At 45.5% G+C, this 17,537-nt stretch overlaps 1 protein-coding gene across 1 annotated transcript in view; it reads left to right on the top strand.

Moving 5' to 3' along the window:
- pla1a (phospholipase A1 member A) overlaps positions 1-17,537 on the top strand; it is an 84,016-nt gene that overhangs the window by 39,435 nt on the left and 27,044 nt on the right. The window contains exons 4-5 of the mRNA XM_037686732.1: positions 7,361-7,469; positions 10,446-10,547. Coding sequence (XP_037542660.1) covers positions 7,361-7,469; positions 10,446-10,547 — 211 coding nt within the window. The remainder of the gene's footprint in view (positions 1-7,360; positions 7,470-10,445; positions 10,548-17,537) is intronic.

Below are 17,537 nucleotides of genomic sequence, written 5' to 3'. Positions count from 1 at the left end.
ATATATATATATATATATATATATATATATATATATATATATATATACATATAAAATTAACAGGAAGACCCCACTCCTCCCTCCTCCCACTCAAATAAGGTGTTGATGCATGTTGTTATATAGTGCGTTTGAAATGGGGAGGTGAGGCGGCGACCGGCACAGACCCACCCCCTCTCCAGAGAGCAGGCAGTGCCTGTTCACCTCCCCAACCCTTGCCCAGAACCCTAAATGTCTACATGCTGCATATGAGAGTGGGCACAGGTCCCGGAGGTGATAATGATTACACATCCCACCACCTATATGCCAACGTGTGCCCACTCCAGACCCTATATATACATGTGTCGTGAGAATGTTATAAGTGAGTGTCTAGGTTGTATAATAAAATTGGGGCCCAGGTCTCCACAAACCATGGAGATGGAGAATCTTCCCCTCAGCTCAGTAGTGCACCTGAACCCCAAGGCCCTGTTTGAGTGGTGGTGTGATGGAGTGGACGGAGGAAGATGTCAGGATGGGGAGGAAGAACTGAGGTGGCAATGCCCTCCCAGGAGGCCAGCTCCCCCACTGACCCCAATAGGCACTCTCATTCTCCGAGATCTACCAGGGGAGGGAGGCTCTAATACATCCATCTAGGAGCAGGTGGCAGCCGCACCTCTAGGGACTCAGGCCACAGACCGACACATAGCCTGGAGGACTGACCAGAACCGGGGCCAGCGACCCAACCCTCTCGAAACCGTCCAGACTCCCCAACCCGATCCCATCTCAACACCCAGCCCCCCGACCAAAGAAGCCACCAAATTACGACAATCAGCCAGGAGTGCCCGAACAGCCACATATAGTGCACCTCGGCGACCGAGAGTGCACCCCCATGCCTACAAAGGAACTGACCAGTCCACTACAGCAACACCCACAATGAGAGTATCCCACGCAAGGGAGGCCACACACCTATCAGGCCCAAACACCCCTGGGACAACAGTGCAGAGCCACTTGAGCGAGACCCCCCCCAAAAACCCCCCCCCCCCCCCCCCACCGCCCCCCACAGCCCAGACCCCCAGCCAAGCGCCAGGCCGCGGCCACAGCCAGGCAAGAAGACACCCAGGCTGAATACACCCGTCCCCTCCTGTGGCCCACCCTCCCCCCACCAACAGTATCAGCCCCCAACAATAGAGGCCCCAAAGCCAACCAATGCACCAAGGGCCCCCAGGCCAGGGCTGGGGGCCAGTGCATGCAACGGCCCAAGACCCCGACAACATACCACCAAGACCTGAGACCCCCAGGCCAAGCCGGGACCCCAGCCCGGGAGCGACACTCCCCCAGAACCCCGAGCCCGCACCCACCCCAAACCCACCCAGAAGCAGCCAGACCAGTAACCTGTGTCCACTGGTACAGACTGCGCAAAAGCCTGCATGCAGCCAGCAGAGGTCAACGCCCAGAACCACCAAAGCCACCTCCCCAGTCGAGAACCATTGCTCCGGGCCCATGACCCCCCCCATGCCCCCAGCCCTGATACCCCCCCACATCAACAACGATGCCCCACGTGACAAAATCAAAGGGGTTCACCCACCTACACTACGTGTTGGAGCCGATCAAAGAAGCCCAGAGAGAATGGTCGGATGTGGAGGTACAGGCTATCTCAAGACTGATGTAATCCAACAAAAGGTCTTTAAAGTGTTTAATACTAAGAGTATTTTTATTTTTCTAGTTCATGAGTATAGTTTGGTTTTTGCTATACATAAGGCAGTAAAAATCATGTGAATTGACTTTGTCTCCAAGGTGACATCATCTAAGTGACCCAATAAGCAAACTGACGGAGAGAGTGGAATATTACATCTCAGACATTTTGATAAGTCTTCACAAAACCTCTGAACAGGTGGACAGAACCAAAATGCGTGGATGTAATTGTCAGGAATATTGTTTGTACACTGTGAGCAAACATTAGATGATGCGAAACCCATCCTGAACATCTGTTGACCTGTGTAGTGTACTCTATGAAGGATTTTGTATTGTATTAATTGTAAATTGGAGGTTTTATCATCTTAAAAGTTTTTAGACATACTTTGTATCTGAGACCAGAAGTTTTGATCAAAGTTGACTGACAAGTCTGTCTCCCATTTTACAATGGGAAGGGATATTGATTATCTATTTTAATGAGTGTCCGATAAACCTTAGATAGTAATTTGGGAGGGTTAAGATTTAGGAATTCTAATACACTTGTTGGTATTTCAATTCTAGTGTTATTAAGGTTAAATTTATTTTTTGTTACAGATTTAATTTGTTGATATTCTAAAAATTTATTCTTATCAATCCCATATTGTGTTATTAAGCTGTTAAATGTGATATAGCCTACTTCCTCATATATATGTTCTAAATATTCTATTCCTTTACACCTCCAACCTGGGAAGTTTATCATCTTATTCTGTTGTAGGATGTCAGGGTTGTTCCAGATGGGTGTACGTTTACATGGAATTAGTGAAGACTCTGTCATTTTAAGAAACTCCCACCAAGCTGTCAGAGAGGAGCTGATATTGATGCTTTTAAAGCATTCCTGTCGTTTTATGTTTGAGCTAATGAATGGAAGGTCCGAGATCATTATATTATTGCAAAGTGTCTGTTCTACGTCTAGCCAGGGTTCATCAAGGGGTGTGTGTTTTATCCATCTTGAGATGTATTCTAGCCTGTTGACTAGAAAGTAATAATAAAAGTTGGGTAGCTCTAGTCCTCCTTTATCTTTGGTCTTCTGTAGTGTTTTTAGTTTAATACGTGGGGGTTTATCTTTCCAGATAAATTTAGAGATGGAGGAGTCCAGGGATCGAAACCAGTCAAATGATGGTTTATTTGGAATCATTGAGAATAGATAGTTTATTCTAGGCAAAACCATCATTTTTATTCCTTCCGATGAGAGATATGGGTAGAGATTTCTATCTAGCAAGATCATCCTCAATTTTCTTTAAAAGTGGGATGTGGTTTAGTTTTTGTTAAATCTGTCAGTCTAGGAGAGACTTTGATACCCAAGTACGTAATATTATATATAATATATATAATATAATAGTTGTGTAGTAAGTGAATTGTTGAAATAGCAATTAATTGGTAGAACTGTGGATTTTATCCAGTTTATAGAGTAATCTGAAAATCATCAGCATATAGACTGATTTTGTGCTTTATGTTCTTGCATTTTAATCCTTTAATATCTGTAGTTTGCCTGATTGCTGCGGCTAGTGGTTCGATGAAAATAGCAAACAGTGAGGGGGAGAGTGGACATCCCTGCCTGGTGCCCCTTTGTAGACAAAAGCTAGAAGATATTTGATTATTTGTCCTAATGCATGCTGATGGGGAACTGTATAATATTTTTAACCAGTTTATGAAATAATTTCCAAAACCAAATTTATGCAAGGATGCAAATAAAAAATTCCAGTTAACTCTATCAAAAGCTTTTTTTCTGCATCTAGAGAGAATATTGCAGTTTCAATGTTTTTACTGTAAAAATAATCTATTAAATTAAATAATCTGCACGGGTGAATGCCTCCCTTTTATAAAACCAGTTTGGTCAGGATGTATTATGAGAGGAGTTATCTTTTCCAATCTTTTTTGAGAGGGCTTTACAAATTATTTTAAGATCAACATTGATAAGTGATACGGAACAATAACTGTTAGGTAAAACAGGGTCTTTGCCTGGTTTTAACAGGAGACTAATGTTGGCTGAGTTTATATTTTCTGGAAGTCTGTTATTTTTTCATTGACAGATTCTTAAAAGCAGCCCACTTCATCCCTCTGCCCAAGCTACATTATGCCCTCAGAATTGCTCGACTTCTTGTTCAACACGTCTTCAGGATCCACGGTATTACCTCCAACATGGTTTCGGATCGAGGTCCCCAATTTATTTCCCCAGTTTTGGGCTGTTTTTGTAACACACTAGGGGCATCCACCAGTCTTACCTCAGGGTACCAGTCCCAGTCCAATGGCAAGGCAGAGCATTACAGCCAGGAGCTTGAGACTACCCTCTGGTGCATCATTGAACAAAACCCCTCGACCTGGAATTAACACTTGGTCTGAGTGGAATAGGCCCACAGCACTCACAAATATGCAGCCACAGGTATGTCCCCTTTCGAGGGCTCTCTTGGCTACATACCTCCCCATTTCCCAGCCAGGAGACCGACATCATGGTAACCGTAGTTCAGCACCACTTTCGCCGATGTTGACGTGTCTGGCGCCAAGGCAGTCCTACTACGCACGGCAGCTCAAAACAAGAGGTTTGCCGATGGTCACTGCTCATCTGCACCATCTTACCAAGTGGATCAAAAAGTGTGGCTCTCAACCAGGGGCATCCACCTGAAAGACACCCCCAGGAAGATGGCTCTCCAGTTTATCGGACCCTTCCCCATCATCAAAATCATCAATCCATCTGTAGTACGACTTCAGCTCCCAGGTTCCTTTAAGATTCATCCCATGTTCCACGTCTCACAGATCAAGCCCATCTCTGAAAGCCCGTTGCACCCTCCATCTGAACTCCCTCCACCTGATCTCCCTCCACCTGCCCAGTTGATCAAAAACCATCCAGCCTTTACTGTCAGGACCATCCTGGATGTGCGATGCCGAGGACGAGGATACCAGTACTTAGTCAACTGGGAGGGTTATGGATCTGAAGAGAGGTCATGGATCCCTCGTTCCTTCATCCTGGACCCAAGTCTTACTGCCTTCTTCAATGCTCACCCCGAGAAATGTCTCAGGTTGCTTGGGGGGGGGTGATTCTTTTTTCTTTTTTGGGGGGGGGGGTACTGTAAGTGTACCACTGGATGCAGCCTGCAGCTCCTCTCTCCTAGATGGCCACTTATTACCACCAGCTATCGATCATCTGCCTGACGAGATCCAGCTCTACTTCAGGTTGCAGCCAAGTGCTACTCTTCGCTGGATCATTAATTCTGTTCATGGTATATATGTCTCTGGCCAGTAAATATTGTTACCAAATGAAATAGTTACCTTGTTTTGTGTCTACAGTCATCCTGCCTCCTTGGGTCCCACCCAGTCCTGGTTCTGGCTTGATCCTGTTCCTTGTTCCTTAACCTCCAGCCACTTGCCTGCCTTGCCCGTCCTGTCTGGTCTGACATCTCTGGAGCCCTCCTTGGATTCACACCTGTGCCTTGCAGTAAAATCCAAACCTGTAAGGAGAAACAAACAAATCAATATCAATGACTGGTTCCTCTTCCAAACCCACCTGACCTTGTTCTTCCTCCTCAGTGGCTCCAGACAATCCACTGTATATATAATCACTGTAAATAATAAACATTGTTCACATTTCTAATAATCAATTTCAACTTTCAATTTCTAACCTGAGTCGTGTCTCATTCTTGGCCTCGTAACAATCCGGCTTCTTCAAATCATAACACATTTAAAAATATGTGATAACAATAGTGGCATTGTGAAACTAAACATTTGGCTCTATGTGATAAAAATACTGTTATTGTTTTTTTATCTCTACATAAATATTTTCAGATTTTAAAAGTTAATTGCTCATTGTGTCTTGGTCTACTTCTCTCCAGAGCATACTTTTATCCCCACCTCTTCAGATTCTCTTCCACCTGCTCCATACTCTCACTACAAATCACAAGAATGTTTGCAAACGTAGCAAACAGGGACTTTTACACAACTTCTTCTGGGATCAACTCCGAGCAGGTGAAAGATAGCCTGGAGAAGTTGAGGCATCCTTTAGGGCATACTTTTTCATCCCTGGCTCTCATTGAGGTGGCTGCTTCTGTCATTCCTCCCCTGTTTTTCCTTCCTCCTGCTCTGCTCTCTGTGTGTCTGAAGTGCTTGGTTCACATCTCCCGAACATAAATTAAGAAGATTATGGATTTGGTATCGTGGGCGTTCAACTCTATTGATAAAAATTTTTTCATCAAAGCGTCATGGTCCTGGAGAACCAGCGTGTCCAGCTGAGACTCATGCTGTGGGGTACATCATGGATCCGTGGGGAGTGTGGCAGCTGATGTGCCTCTCAGTTCTGTCTCAGGAGGATGTTGAAGATGTTTACATATTTGGAATTATGATAGCAGGGACTCTGCAATTTGCCATTGGTGGGGCTCTGTTTTATCGACTTTTGAAGAAGACATCAGCAACCGTTTCGGCCATGGAAAAGCTTTCAAGTCAGTGTGAAGGTTTGGTCCGTGCAGTAGGAACTTTAAATCATCTGGTTTATGAGCTAAACCGTAAGGTGGAGGCAATTTATGAGAATCGCAGGCCACCTGCGGCTTCTGGGACTTGTCATCATGGTGGGTTCAACCTTGAAGGAAACTCATAGCATGGATCAATAGAATGGAATCCCACAATTGGGCATTTTCAGAACCAGAATGCCCAGATGGACTCAAGGCTGGAGAAAAGTAATATGTCTACCTGAAGAAAAACAAGAATCAAGCTTATCTGAATCTGACTCCCGACGGCCTTGGAGATAGGCCGACTATCAAATTTCTCCTGGAACATGGGTAACCAAGGACAAAAGCTTCATCTATCGCGGACAAATCTCAACACCTTGATGTCAAATGCAAATGTAATCATGTTTTATTTGTGCTGCTGGTAGTTTTTTGAGGTCTCAAATTGTGTCCTGATAGACAAGGTGTGAAAGATCTTTTTTTGTAATACCACTATCTACCCTCATGTTTCTCCCCCTTTTCCTATCTAAGATTATTATTCTGAAAAAGGATAAGATAAGGCCGCGCTTTCTATAGTTGCAGCTTCATGCACTCTGCCCATCTTTCGGACGACTGTGCATACATATCCGCGTTGTATCTCGGTGCAATGCCAATAAAGTTTATTTTGATTCTGATATGTGTCAAACTCAAAACCTGGGGGCCAAATGTGGCCCTCGTTGACATATTATCTGGTCCCCAAGATGATATGTGAAACGTAAAATAATTCTATCTCTTGAATTTTTTCAGTAATATTGGATTATGATGTTGAAAGCACAACAGAGAACATCAAATGAGACCAATCAAACTCTTTTTCAGGAAGCTGTGACCAAGAAAAGATGCTGGGTATCCGAATGGAGTTAATGTAGATTCTGAAATTGGCCCTTAGTTTGAAAAAGGTTTTAATTTTGGCCCCCTTTTGTAAGTGAGTTTGACACCCCTGATCTAGGGGGAAAAGGGAATGAATGACAAAATATGTGTGAATGAACAGGTGACAGGTGGAACGGTGAAGCTGCAAGTAATATTTCAGTGATTTTTGTATTTATTATACTATACTGTAAATTTGCTCCCTTTTTGTTGTTGTTGGGTTCTTCAACTGTAAGCCCAATGTCTGAAGCTTGGCCCATACAGCAGGAAAAGTAAGCAACAATCTAAATGACCAGTGTTGTGCTTGTCTTGTCCAACAGAATCATGGATGTAAACCAGAGTCTTTTCATTTCCTTGGAATCAGTCTCGGAGCACATGTTGCTGGGTTTGTGGGGACTCTGTTTGAAGGAAAGATTGGAAGAATCACAGGTAAGTGTGAACCATGATAACATCACAACTGAATAAAGTGATACATCAAACCTGCTACATTTTAGCTCCTCGTGTTACATACGCCACAAAACTTGACTTATTGTCAGGTGTAGAGCTGTTAGAAAATTTCCCTCACAAGTCAGACAATGACAGTTTCACTGTCTCGGTGTGATGATGAAAAGAAATTCCAAGTTTTTTTTATTTGAGATGATCTGAGGCAATATGGAGAAGCTCAGTGTCCTGATCCATAAGACGACGCACCCACAATGCATCTCTGTTCACCAGTTTATATTATCTGCGGTGGAAGTGGTCTCCAGCTACAAGTACTTGGGTGTACACATGAATGACAACCTCAGCTGGAGCAACAACACCACCAGCCTGATCAAGAAAGCTCATCAGAGACTCTACTTCCTCAGACGGCTGAGGCGAGCTGGTCTGGGAAGCTCAGTCCTCACCTCCTTCTACAGGTGTGCAGTGGAGAGCATCCTGTGCTCGAGCATCAATGTGTGGCATGGACGCTGCACAGCTGCAGAAAGAAAAGCTTTGCAGAGAGTGGTGAAGGCTGCACAGAAATCTGTTGGAATCAGTCTCCCCACCATCACAGACATCTACACCTCCAGATGCAGGAAGAGGGCCACCTGCATCATGAAGGACCCCACCCACCCAGCACACACACTTTTTGCCCCACTCCCCTCAGGAAGGAGGTTAAGGAGCATTAAGTGTAGAACCACTAGACTGAGGAACAGCTTCTACCCTGAGGCTGTTAGACTCATGAACCTCTAACTAGAATAATCACTGTGAAAAACCATATCATGTTGCTGCTGATCTGTTTCATGTTGCTGCTGATCTGTTTCATGTTGCTGCTGATCTGTTTCAATGTTGATGTGTTCATGCGTGCACATCTGCTCACAGACTCATGTTCATGTTTGTGGTGATGTTCAATGTTTTATGTTATGAGTGCTTAGTGTATATTTAGTTGATGTTTTTCTTAGTTCATATCTTAGATGTTATTACTGTTTTTATTATACATTTTATTGTTGGATGTAACTGGGACCCTGTGTACATAATTTCGCTCCACCACATGTACCACATGAGGTGCGAATGACAATAAAGAAACTCTGACTCTGACTCTGACTCTGACTATATATACTAAGACCTGGACTGTGGAGTGACGACTAATGTTCATTAGAGAGGCCTCATAAACATCAACCTGTTAGAATTTAAGAAATAAAATGAAAAAATAAATCAATAAAATTTGTGATTTTTTTTCAAACTGACCTCTTGAAACCCTGAAATGTTTGAGAAGTTTTTCATTGCGTGCATTTCTGATTTTCCTCCTACTGTTTTATACAGGTTAGGTAGTTTTGGAGACAAACTGTTTTTGGCAGGATGCATGCAGCAACACAACTACTGTACATTGATTGTTCCACTTGGTTGTGTAAAATTTGTTATTTTAGCCTGATGTATTACTAAAAAAACAAATGGATATTCTTCTTCCAAACAATCTGGGAGAAGCCAGGGTCAAAACCATTGGCTCTCAGACAGGGGCGCAACTACATATTTTTGAGGTGGATGCGAACACATCATCGGCGCCCCCCCCACCCGCTCCTTTTTACTTGCCGCCTCATACAGCTTAGTCATGCACTTAGAAAATACAGTAGTAATATTACAGATTTTTTTAATGTTACATATTATATCAGGTGATCATTTCAATCATAAACAAATAGGAAGTTTTATAAAGTACAAATATATAACAGTAGTGGTACTCAGTCAGTGCTCAACATTTTATGTAGCGGAAATATGACATCTTAACAGCCTGGAGTCCATGTCAGAGTTTTAACATTTATGACATTTAAACTGTTACATTCCGTGACTTTGCATTTGCCCATTTGTCAAGTATAACATCAAATGAAATAGACCGTGCCACACTGTTTTCAATAGAGATCACTGCTAACTGGGACAAGCGATCATTGCTCATATTTGAACGAAGGTATGTTTTGATGAGCTTCAGCTTGCTAAATGATCTCTCTGCAGATGCAACTGTCAGAGGCATGGTTAAAAATACTCTAAGGGCTACTGTCAAATTTGGAAATACCAAATCAAGGTCCTCTTGAATTAGGAAATTTAACTTTTCTAGAGCCTTGTAACCCTTCAGTAGACGGCTTGCTGGGTATATTTCTTGAATGATATCTCTTGAAACATCACAAGTGGTCAGGGCATATGTGGTCACTGATTCCTCCAGCTCAGCTTTTGTCATGTGCTCCATTTTAGTGATGAATTTAAATTTCTCAGACACAAGTTGAAAATTGGAAAACCTCTCAGACAGCTCTTGGAGGAGTGTGTCAACAATAACATTGAAAACCATGCACCTGAAGTGCCTTGTGGGTTCCTTTTCATGATGACCAGTGCATGAATTGTCATCTGGGAAATTCTTTTGCTTCCTAAGTCGTTTCTCTTTGAACTTAGGAGAAGCATCCATTTCGATGGCTATTTTGCTTGCAATGTCAAGTGACTTCTGAAAGCCCTCTTCTCTATATTTGAAGATAAAACTGCTTCAGCTGAATTTTTACTTTAAAAAAAAAAAAACGCGCCGAGTGCGTTCTCTTAGGGGCGTGTTCACAGCCACCTGTGTGGGAAGGGAGAGCGATAGGAGGGGAGGTGAAGCAGCAGAGGGGAGGTGAAGGAGCAGAGGGGAGGTGAAGGAGCAGAGGGGAGGTGAAGGAGCAGAGGGGAGGTGAAGGAGCAGAGGGGCGCCTAATCAGTGCTGTTCCCCTGTTATTGATCATTTAGAAAATGCCTACTAGAAAAACATTTTTTCTACAGAGGGTTTTGACGCCCCCTGCAGTGCAGCGCCCCTATGCGTTGCATACGCTGCATACCCGCTTTTTGCGCCACTGCTCTCAGATAGGCAGTTGAAAGGTCTAACTCCTGAGACATTTTTTCTTTTTAAAATGGAGTTTTCTTTTTGTCTTGCAGGTCTTGATCCAGCTGGGCCCATGTTTAAAAACGCTGACACTTACGACCGCCTGGACCCCTCTGATGCTCAGTTTGTGGATGCCATCCATACAGACTCTGACTGTAATATAACTATTTTGTTATTGTCACAGGAGTTTGTTGTATTTAAAAAAACACAGTACAGTAGTACCTCGGTACTTCACGGTTCATTTTTCACAGGCTCGCTCTATCGCGTATTTTCAAAGTAAGATTGGACATGACACACAATTGGCTGATTGATGGATGAGCCGCAAAATCGGCATGGATTTTTTAATTTAAAATAAATTATTCAAAATGATTTAAATGGTAATGGTAAATGGACTGTACTTATATAGCACATATCTATCTTATTTCAAGATACTCAAAGCTCTTTACACTACAAACTGTGTTTCATTGACCCATTCATACAGCTCTCTACTAGATCTCTACAAAGCTAAATGAACAAATCATTCTGAAGAAATTATTCAGCGCTTTAGATCTCATTCATACACTGATGGGACACACATCAGAGGCAACGAGTGGTTCAGTGTCTTGCCCAGGGACTATTCAGCATGTGACTGCTGGTGGATTCGAACACCCAACTCTTGCATTGGAGGACGACTGCTCTGACCACTCAGCCACAGCCACCCTGTAGCACCTGTGTTCAGCACACAGCTGTGGGAGAAGCTTCCTCCTGCAATTGATCAGCTGATCTCCAAGCAGAGCGGAGACGTGGGCATGGCCGAGAGTGCAGCCAGAGGCAAAGAGCTGAAATCATGACATTTGTTAGGATTTGCTAGGAAGGAGCGAACCCAGAGTGCAGACAGGGACTCAACTCGGCAGAATACAAAAATAGGAATTTAATGGTAAAATAAAGATACAAAGTAACAGGCTGACGGGGCAGCAAAACTTACATGAACAGGGAGATAAGGCACGGGAAACTCAGGAGGACTCAGGAGACACGGAAGACTCAGGGAACTCGGAAGACTCAGGGGGAACACAGGAGACCCAACGAGTATGACGCGACAACGAACAAGACTGAACAGACGGCTTATATTAAGGGACAAGACGAGATTACGAACAGCTGGGACGAGACAAGGGTGGCACTAATGGAACTAACGAGGGAGCATGAGGGAACACAGACACAAACCGGGCCACCAAATGGTACCATCCTTACAGTACCCCCCCTCAAGGACGCCCCGAGGCGTCCCCAAAAAACCCCCCTCCCGAAGGACTTGGGCGGGTGGAGGGCGGCACTGCAAGGGTGGAGGGCCCGAGGAAAACACAAAGAAGAAACTAAAGACCTGAGAAAAAACTATGACAAACCACAAGGAGGGAACACAAAGGATTTGGACGGTCAAGGGACCGTCCCTAGGAGTCTTTGTTCTGGCGGACGGCCAGGAGGCTGTCCATCAAACCAGGCCAGGTCAGGGGGGCGGCCGGGAGACCGTCCAATACATAGGACCAGAGAGACCGCGGCAGGCGGCGATGAGGACTTGGAGAACGCAGCATGGGTCAAGGAGTCCTGGGAGGCTGCAACATACGACAGAGAGGCCTGGGGAGCTACAGCAGACGACGGAGAGGCCTGGGGAGCTGCAGCAGACGACGGAGAGGCCTGGGGAGCTGCAGCAGACGACGGAGAGGCCTGGAGCTCTGCAGCAGATGGCGGAGAGGCCTGGAGCTCTGCAGCAGACGGCGGAGGGGCCTGGAGCTCTGCAGCAGATGGCGGAGAGGCCTGGAGCTCTGCAGCAGACGGCAGAGAGGCCTGGAGCTCTGCAACAGATGGCGGAGAGGCCTGGAGCTCTGCAGCAGAAACGGGAACGAAGTCTTCTGCGGCAGGAACAGGAACAGAATCTTCTGCGGCAGGAACGGAGTCTTCTGCAGCAGGAACGGAAACAGGAACAGAATCTTCTGTGGCAGGAACGGAGTCTTCTGTGGCAGGAACGGAAACAGGAACAGAATCTTCTGCGGCAGGAACGGAGTCTTCTGCGGTAGGAACGGAAACAGGAACAGAATCTTCTGCGGCAGGAACGGAGTCTTCTGCAGCAGGAACGGAGTCTTCTGCGGTAGGAACGGAAACAGGAACAGAATCTTCTGCGGCAGGAACGGAGTCTTCTGCGGCAGGAACAGGAACTTCTGCGGCAGGAACAGGAACTTCTGTGGTAGGAACGGAGTCCTCTGCGGCAGGAACGGAAACAGGAACGGAATCCTCTGGCGGCGGCGGCAGGAACGGAGCCCTCTGTGGCGGCGGCGGCAGGAACGGAGCCCTCTGTGGCGGCGGCGGCAGGAACAGAGCCCTCTGCGGCAGCAGGAACGGAGCCCTCTGCGGTGGCGGCGGCAGGAACGGAGCCCTTTGCGGTGGCGGCAGCAGGAACGGAGCCCTGTGCGGCGGCGGCAGCAGGAACGGAGCCCTCTGCGGCGGCGGCGGCGGCAGGAATGGTGCAGGAGAGCTGAGGAGAGTCTGCCAGAACCCCCTCGGAACAGGAGAGCTGAGGAGCATCGGCCGGAACCCCCTCGGAACAGGAAAGCTGAAGAGCATCTGCCGGAACCCCCTCGGAACAGGAGAGCTGAGGAGCGTCTGCCAGAACCCCCTCAGAACAGGAGAGCTGAGGAGCGTCTGCCGGGACCCCCTCAGAACAGGAGAGATGAGGAGCGTCTGCCGGGACCCCCTTGGAACAGGAGAGAGGAGGAGCATCTGCCGGGACCCCCTCGGAACAGGAGAGATGAGGAGCGTCTGTCGGGACCCCCTCGGAACAGGAGAGATGAGGAGCGTCTGCCGGGACCCCCTCGGAACAGGAGAGATGAGGAGCGTCTGCCGGGACCCCCTCGGAACAGGAGAGGTGAGGAGCGTCTGCCGGGACCCCCTCGGAACAGGAGAGGTGAGGATCCACCTCAGGGACTGTGTGTAGCGTGGAATCCACCTCTGGAGCTGCGTGCAACGTGGAATCCACCTCAGGGGCTGCGTGCAGCGTGGAATCCACCTCAGGGATGGCAGTGACAGGGGTTTTAAAATTTCCTATCTTAGATAGTAAAAAATTATACTCGAGCAGCCAAGAAAGACCAGGAATAGAAAATAAAAAATCCTCCATCTGGGACAAAACAATATCGAAGGAAGACGGGTTAGCTTTAGCTGAATGAAATAACTCTAATAAGGTTTGATTAATTTGAAAAATCTCTTCAGGTGAAAATGAATGAAAAAAGGGAATGTCTCTATGTGGGGGTGTGGTGACGGGTGCCGCCCCCACCGGAAACCTGGAAGGTGAGGCGGCGGAACACGCCCCCACGGAGTCACTGGGAATACGCTCCGGAGGTACGGTCAGGCTGGGTCAGACAGCCGCGGCGCAGAGTGGCGGTGAGAGGCCGGATTCCACCCCCACCAGGAACCTGGAAGGTGAGGCGACAGAACCCGCCCCCGTGGCGTCAAGTGGACCGGACTCACCGAACCGAACAGGAGTGGAACGGAGCTCCCGCGGGACGCTGGATCTCGCCCCCACCGGAAACCTGGGAGGTGAGGTGGCGGATCCCGCTCCTACAGAAACAACGGAACCAGCTCTAAAATTCTGCTCAGCCGACGAGACCAGGCCGGTCGCCGCAGACTGCCTCCAGAACCGTCTTCTGCCACTACGGCGGAAGTGGGACGGCAGAAGGACAGGGACGGAGTGGAGCTCGTCCATCTTAGCTCGCGGAGGGGAAAAGAAAAAAGGTGAGTTTGCCAATAGAGACCCTGCCCGCTGGGTTCTGGTCTGGTCGCGTCGTAATGTTAGGATTTGCTAGGAAGGAGCGAACCCAGAGTGCAGACAGGGACTCAACTCAGCAGAATACAAAAATAGGAATTTAATGGTAAAATAAAGATACAAAGTAACAGGCTGACGGGGCAGCAAAACTTACATGAACAGGGAGATAAGGCACGGGAAACTCAGGAGGACTCAGGAGACATGGAAGACTCAGGGAACTCGGAAGACTCAGGGGGAACACAGGAGACCCAACGAGTACGACACGACAACGAACAAGACTGAACAGACGGCTTATATACAGGGACAAGACGAGACGTGATTACGAACAGCTGGGACGAGACAAGGGTGGCACTAATGGAACTAACGAGGGAGCACGAGGAAACACAGACACAAACCGGGCCACCAAATGGTACCATCCTTACAACATTCTGTGCTCTTCTAGAGCATTTAGAGTTTAGAAACATTGTTTAGAATATTTCAAGAGTGTGGGAAGGGTTTAAGACACCTTTATATGAACATATATTACATATATATATATATATATATATTCCGAGACCGATCTTCTCTCCTTCCTAACGTTGCACGTTCGTGGTGAGTCGTATTCTATCACGTCCTGTAGCTCGAGTAATTTGTTTGCTCGAGTCGTCTTTTGGTTTCTGGATTTATCTGTTATTTGCACAGTTTTTCATTTTAGATCACAAACACCCTCAGTGCAGCTGTTTTTCTACTCTTAGATAGCGCTTGAAACACCTTGTATCTTTCAACACTTCTCAGTTTTTATTGGTGTATTTGGCTCTGCTAGCTCTTGCTAGCATTGGCTTAGCATGGCTGCTGCTTCTCTCCCTGCTTCCTCTGTTTTCTCTTGCTCCATGTGTCGGATGTTTAGCTACTCCTCTGCCTCCTTTAGTGGTAATGATACATGTAACAAATGTAGTCTTGTGGTAGCTTTGAAGGAGAGGCTGTCTGAACTGGAAGCTCGGCTCCGCGCTGTAGAAAAACTAGTAGCTAGCCAGGTCCACTTGGACAGCGTGGAACCACAGAGGCTAGCTCCCATTAGCGGTCCTCCAGCAGACCCCGAGCAGCCGGGACCCCAGGCCGACTGGGTGACGGTCCGGAGTAAGCATAGTGCTAAGACTAAGCCCCAGTTCACCACAGGGGCCCAGAGCGAGTGACATTGAATCTTATTTGAAACTTATGTTACGCCAATCAGAGGTCACTAAAATTAACGTTGCTTTGGTGTGTGACTTTGCTAAAACCATGTCGGACTCTGTAGTTTTTGCTGGCCCCCTTCCCAACCTGACCAGTGATGACATATTCAGCCGTATGTCGTCGTTTAACCGCTGGATGTCCAAGTGGTGTTCTGACAACGACGTGGGCTACATAGATAACTGGAGTTCTTTCTGGGGAAAACCTGGTCTGATGCGGAGAGATGGCATCCATCCATCCATCCATCGGCATCTAAATGCCGACAAAACCAAAGGGATGCTTTTTTCAAATAGGAAGTTGGTCCCAGCAGTTCTTCCTCCGATTTTATCCTCAAATGGTGTCCCGATTGAGTTTGCTGATTCCTATAAATATTTGGGTATCTTGGTCGACTCACATCTCTCTTTTAAGCTCCATGTGGAAAACTTGGTAAAGAAACTGAAAGTTAAACTGGGTTTCTTTTTCAGAAACAGATCCTGTCTAACCCTGAATGCTCGAAAACGCCTTGTATCTGTGACTTTCCTTCCCTCCATTGATTGGCTAGTTTTACCACATTGGCTCAATGGGATTACCTGTCTAAATAAAGGTCGAATGAATCCCACTTTGGACGGATCCGCTCTTCTTTCTAGAAATATGGCAGATTTTGTTTATCCCCCAAATTATTGACAACCCAGGGTCCAGTCCAGGAAGCAGAGTTGTAGTCCTCCACACCTCTGCTGCTTCTCCTCTGTTACCCACCCACACCCCCATTGAAACAGTGTCAACTCGCCCACGGCTCAAATTAAATAAACCAAAAATCATCTCTAAAAATATAAACCATAAAAATCTGATTAAAATAAACACAGTTACTTTACCAGAGCAAAATCATAAAATCATTAAATGTGGATTATTGAACATCAGATCTCTTTTCTCTAAATCCCTGTTAGTGAATGAACTGATAACTGATCATCATATTGATTTATTCTGTCTGACAGAAACTTGGCTACAACAGGAGGATTTTGTTGGTATAAATGAATCCACTCCTGTTAATTATTTAAATGTTCATGTTCCTAGAACAACTGGCCGAGGTGGAGGAGTAGCTTCTATTTTTCAGTCAGGATTATTGATTAATGCCAAACCAGTTATTAGTTAAGATTCTTTTGAATCGCTGTCCCTCAGTCTTTCTCATCCAAAATGGAAATCAGAAAAGCCACTTTTACTAGTTGTTATATATCGTCCACCAGACGATTACTCTCAGTTTTTGTCTGAATTCTCAGAATTCTTAACTGACTTACTATTAAATACTGATAAAATTATCATAATGGGTGATTTCAATATTCATGTAGATGTAAAAAGTGATAGCTTAAGCATTGCCTTTAATAATTTAATAGACTCATTTGGTTTTACCCAAAATGTCCGAACACCTACTCACTCTCATCATCACACTTTTGACCTTGTTCTGACTTATGGCATAGAGATTAAGGATTTGGTAATACATCATCAAAATCCTGTTATGTCTGACCATTTTTTAATAACCTTTGAGTTCACATTAAATGACTACACAGTCACTGAGAGTAAATTACATCTCAGCAGGTGCTTATCAGAAAATGCTGTAACCAAATTTAAACAATCTCTTCCATCAATGTTTTCCTCTGTCTTGCAGAGTAATGCATCAGAGAACAGTGACTTAGATCATCTAGTTGATCATCTTACAACTTCAATGCAAACTTCACTTGATAAAATTGCTCCATTGAAAAAGAAAGTAATCAATCAAAGGAAACTGGCTCCTTGGTTCAATTCTGAGTTACGTACTTTAAAGCAGGCATCTAGAAACCAGGAGAGAAAATGGCGCTCTACTAATGTTGAAGAATTTTATTTAACTTGGAAAGATAGTCTGCTAACATATAAGAAAGCTCTCCGTAAAGCTAGAACTTTGTATTACTCATCTTTAATAGAGGAGAATAAAAATAACCCTAGGTTTCTGTTTAGTACTATTGCTAGACTAATTAAAAGTCCCATCTCTGTTGAACCATGTATCCCTACAACTATAAGTAGTGATGACTTCATGAGATTCTTTATAAATAAAATTATTTCAAATGGAGAGAAAATTCAACTATCCTTCCTACTCCAAAAAAGTTCAATCTGGTCCTCTGGACATTCAAAAAACAAGAAAACAAAA

The sequence above is a fragment of the Nematolebias whitei genome, chromosome 13 (assembly GCF_014905685.2).
Source record: "Nematolebias whitei isolate Nwh7 chromosome 13, NemWhi1, whole genome shotgun sequence".
Taxonomy (NCBI): domain Eukaryota; kingdom Metazoa; phylum Chordata; class Actinopteri; order Cyprinodontiformes; family Rivulidae; genus Nematolebias; species Nematolebias whitei.
This window is presented reverse-complemented; position numbering and strand designations above follow the sequence as displayed.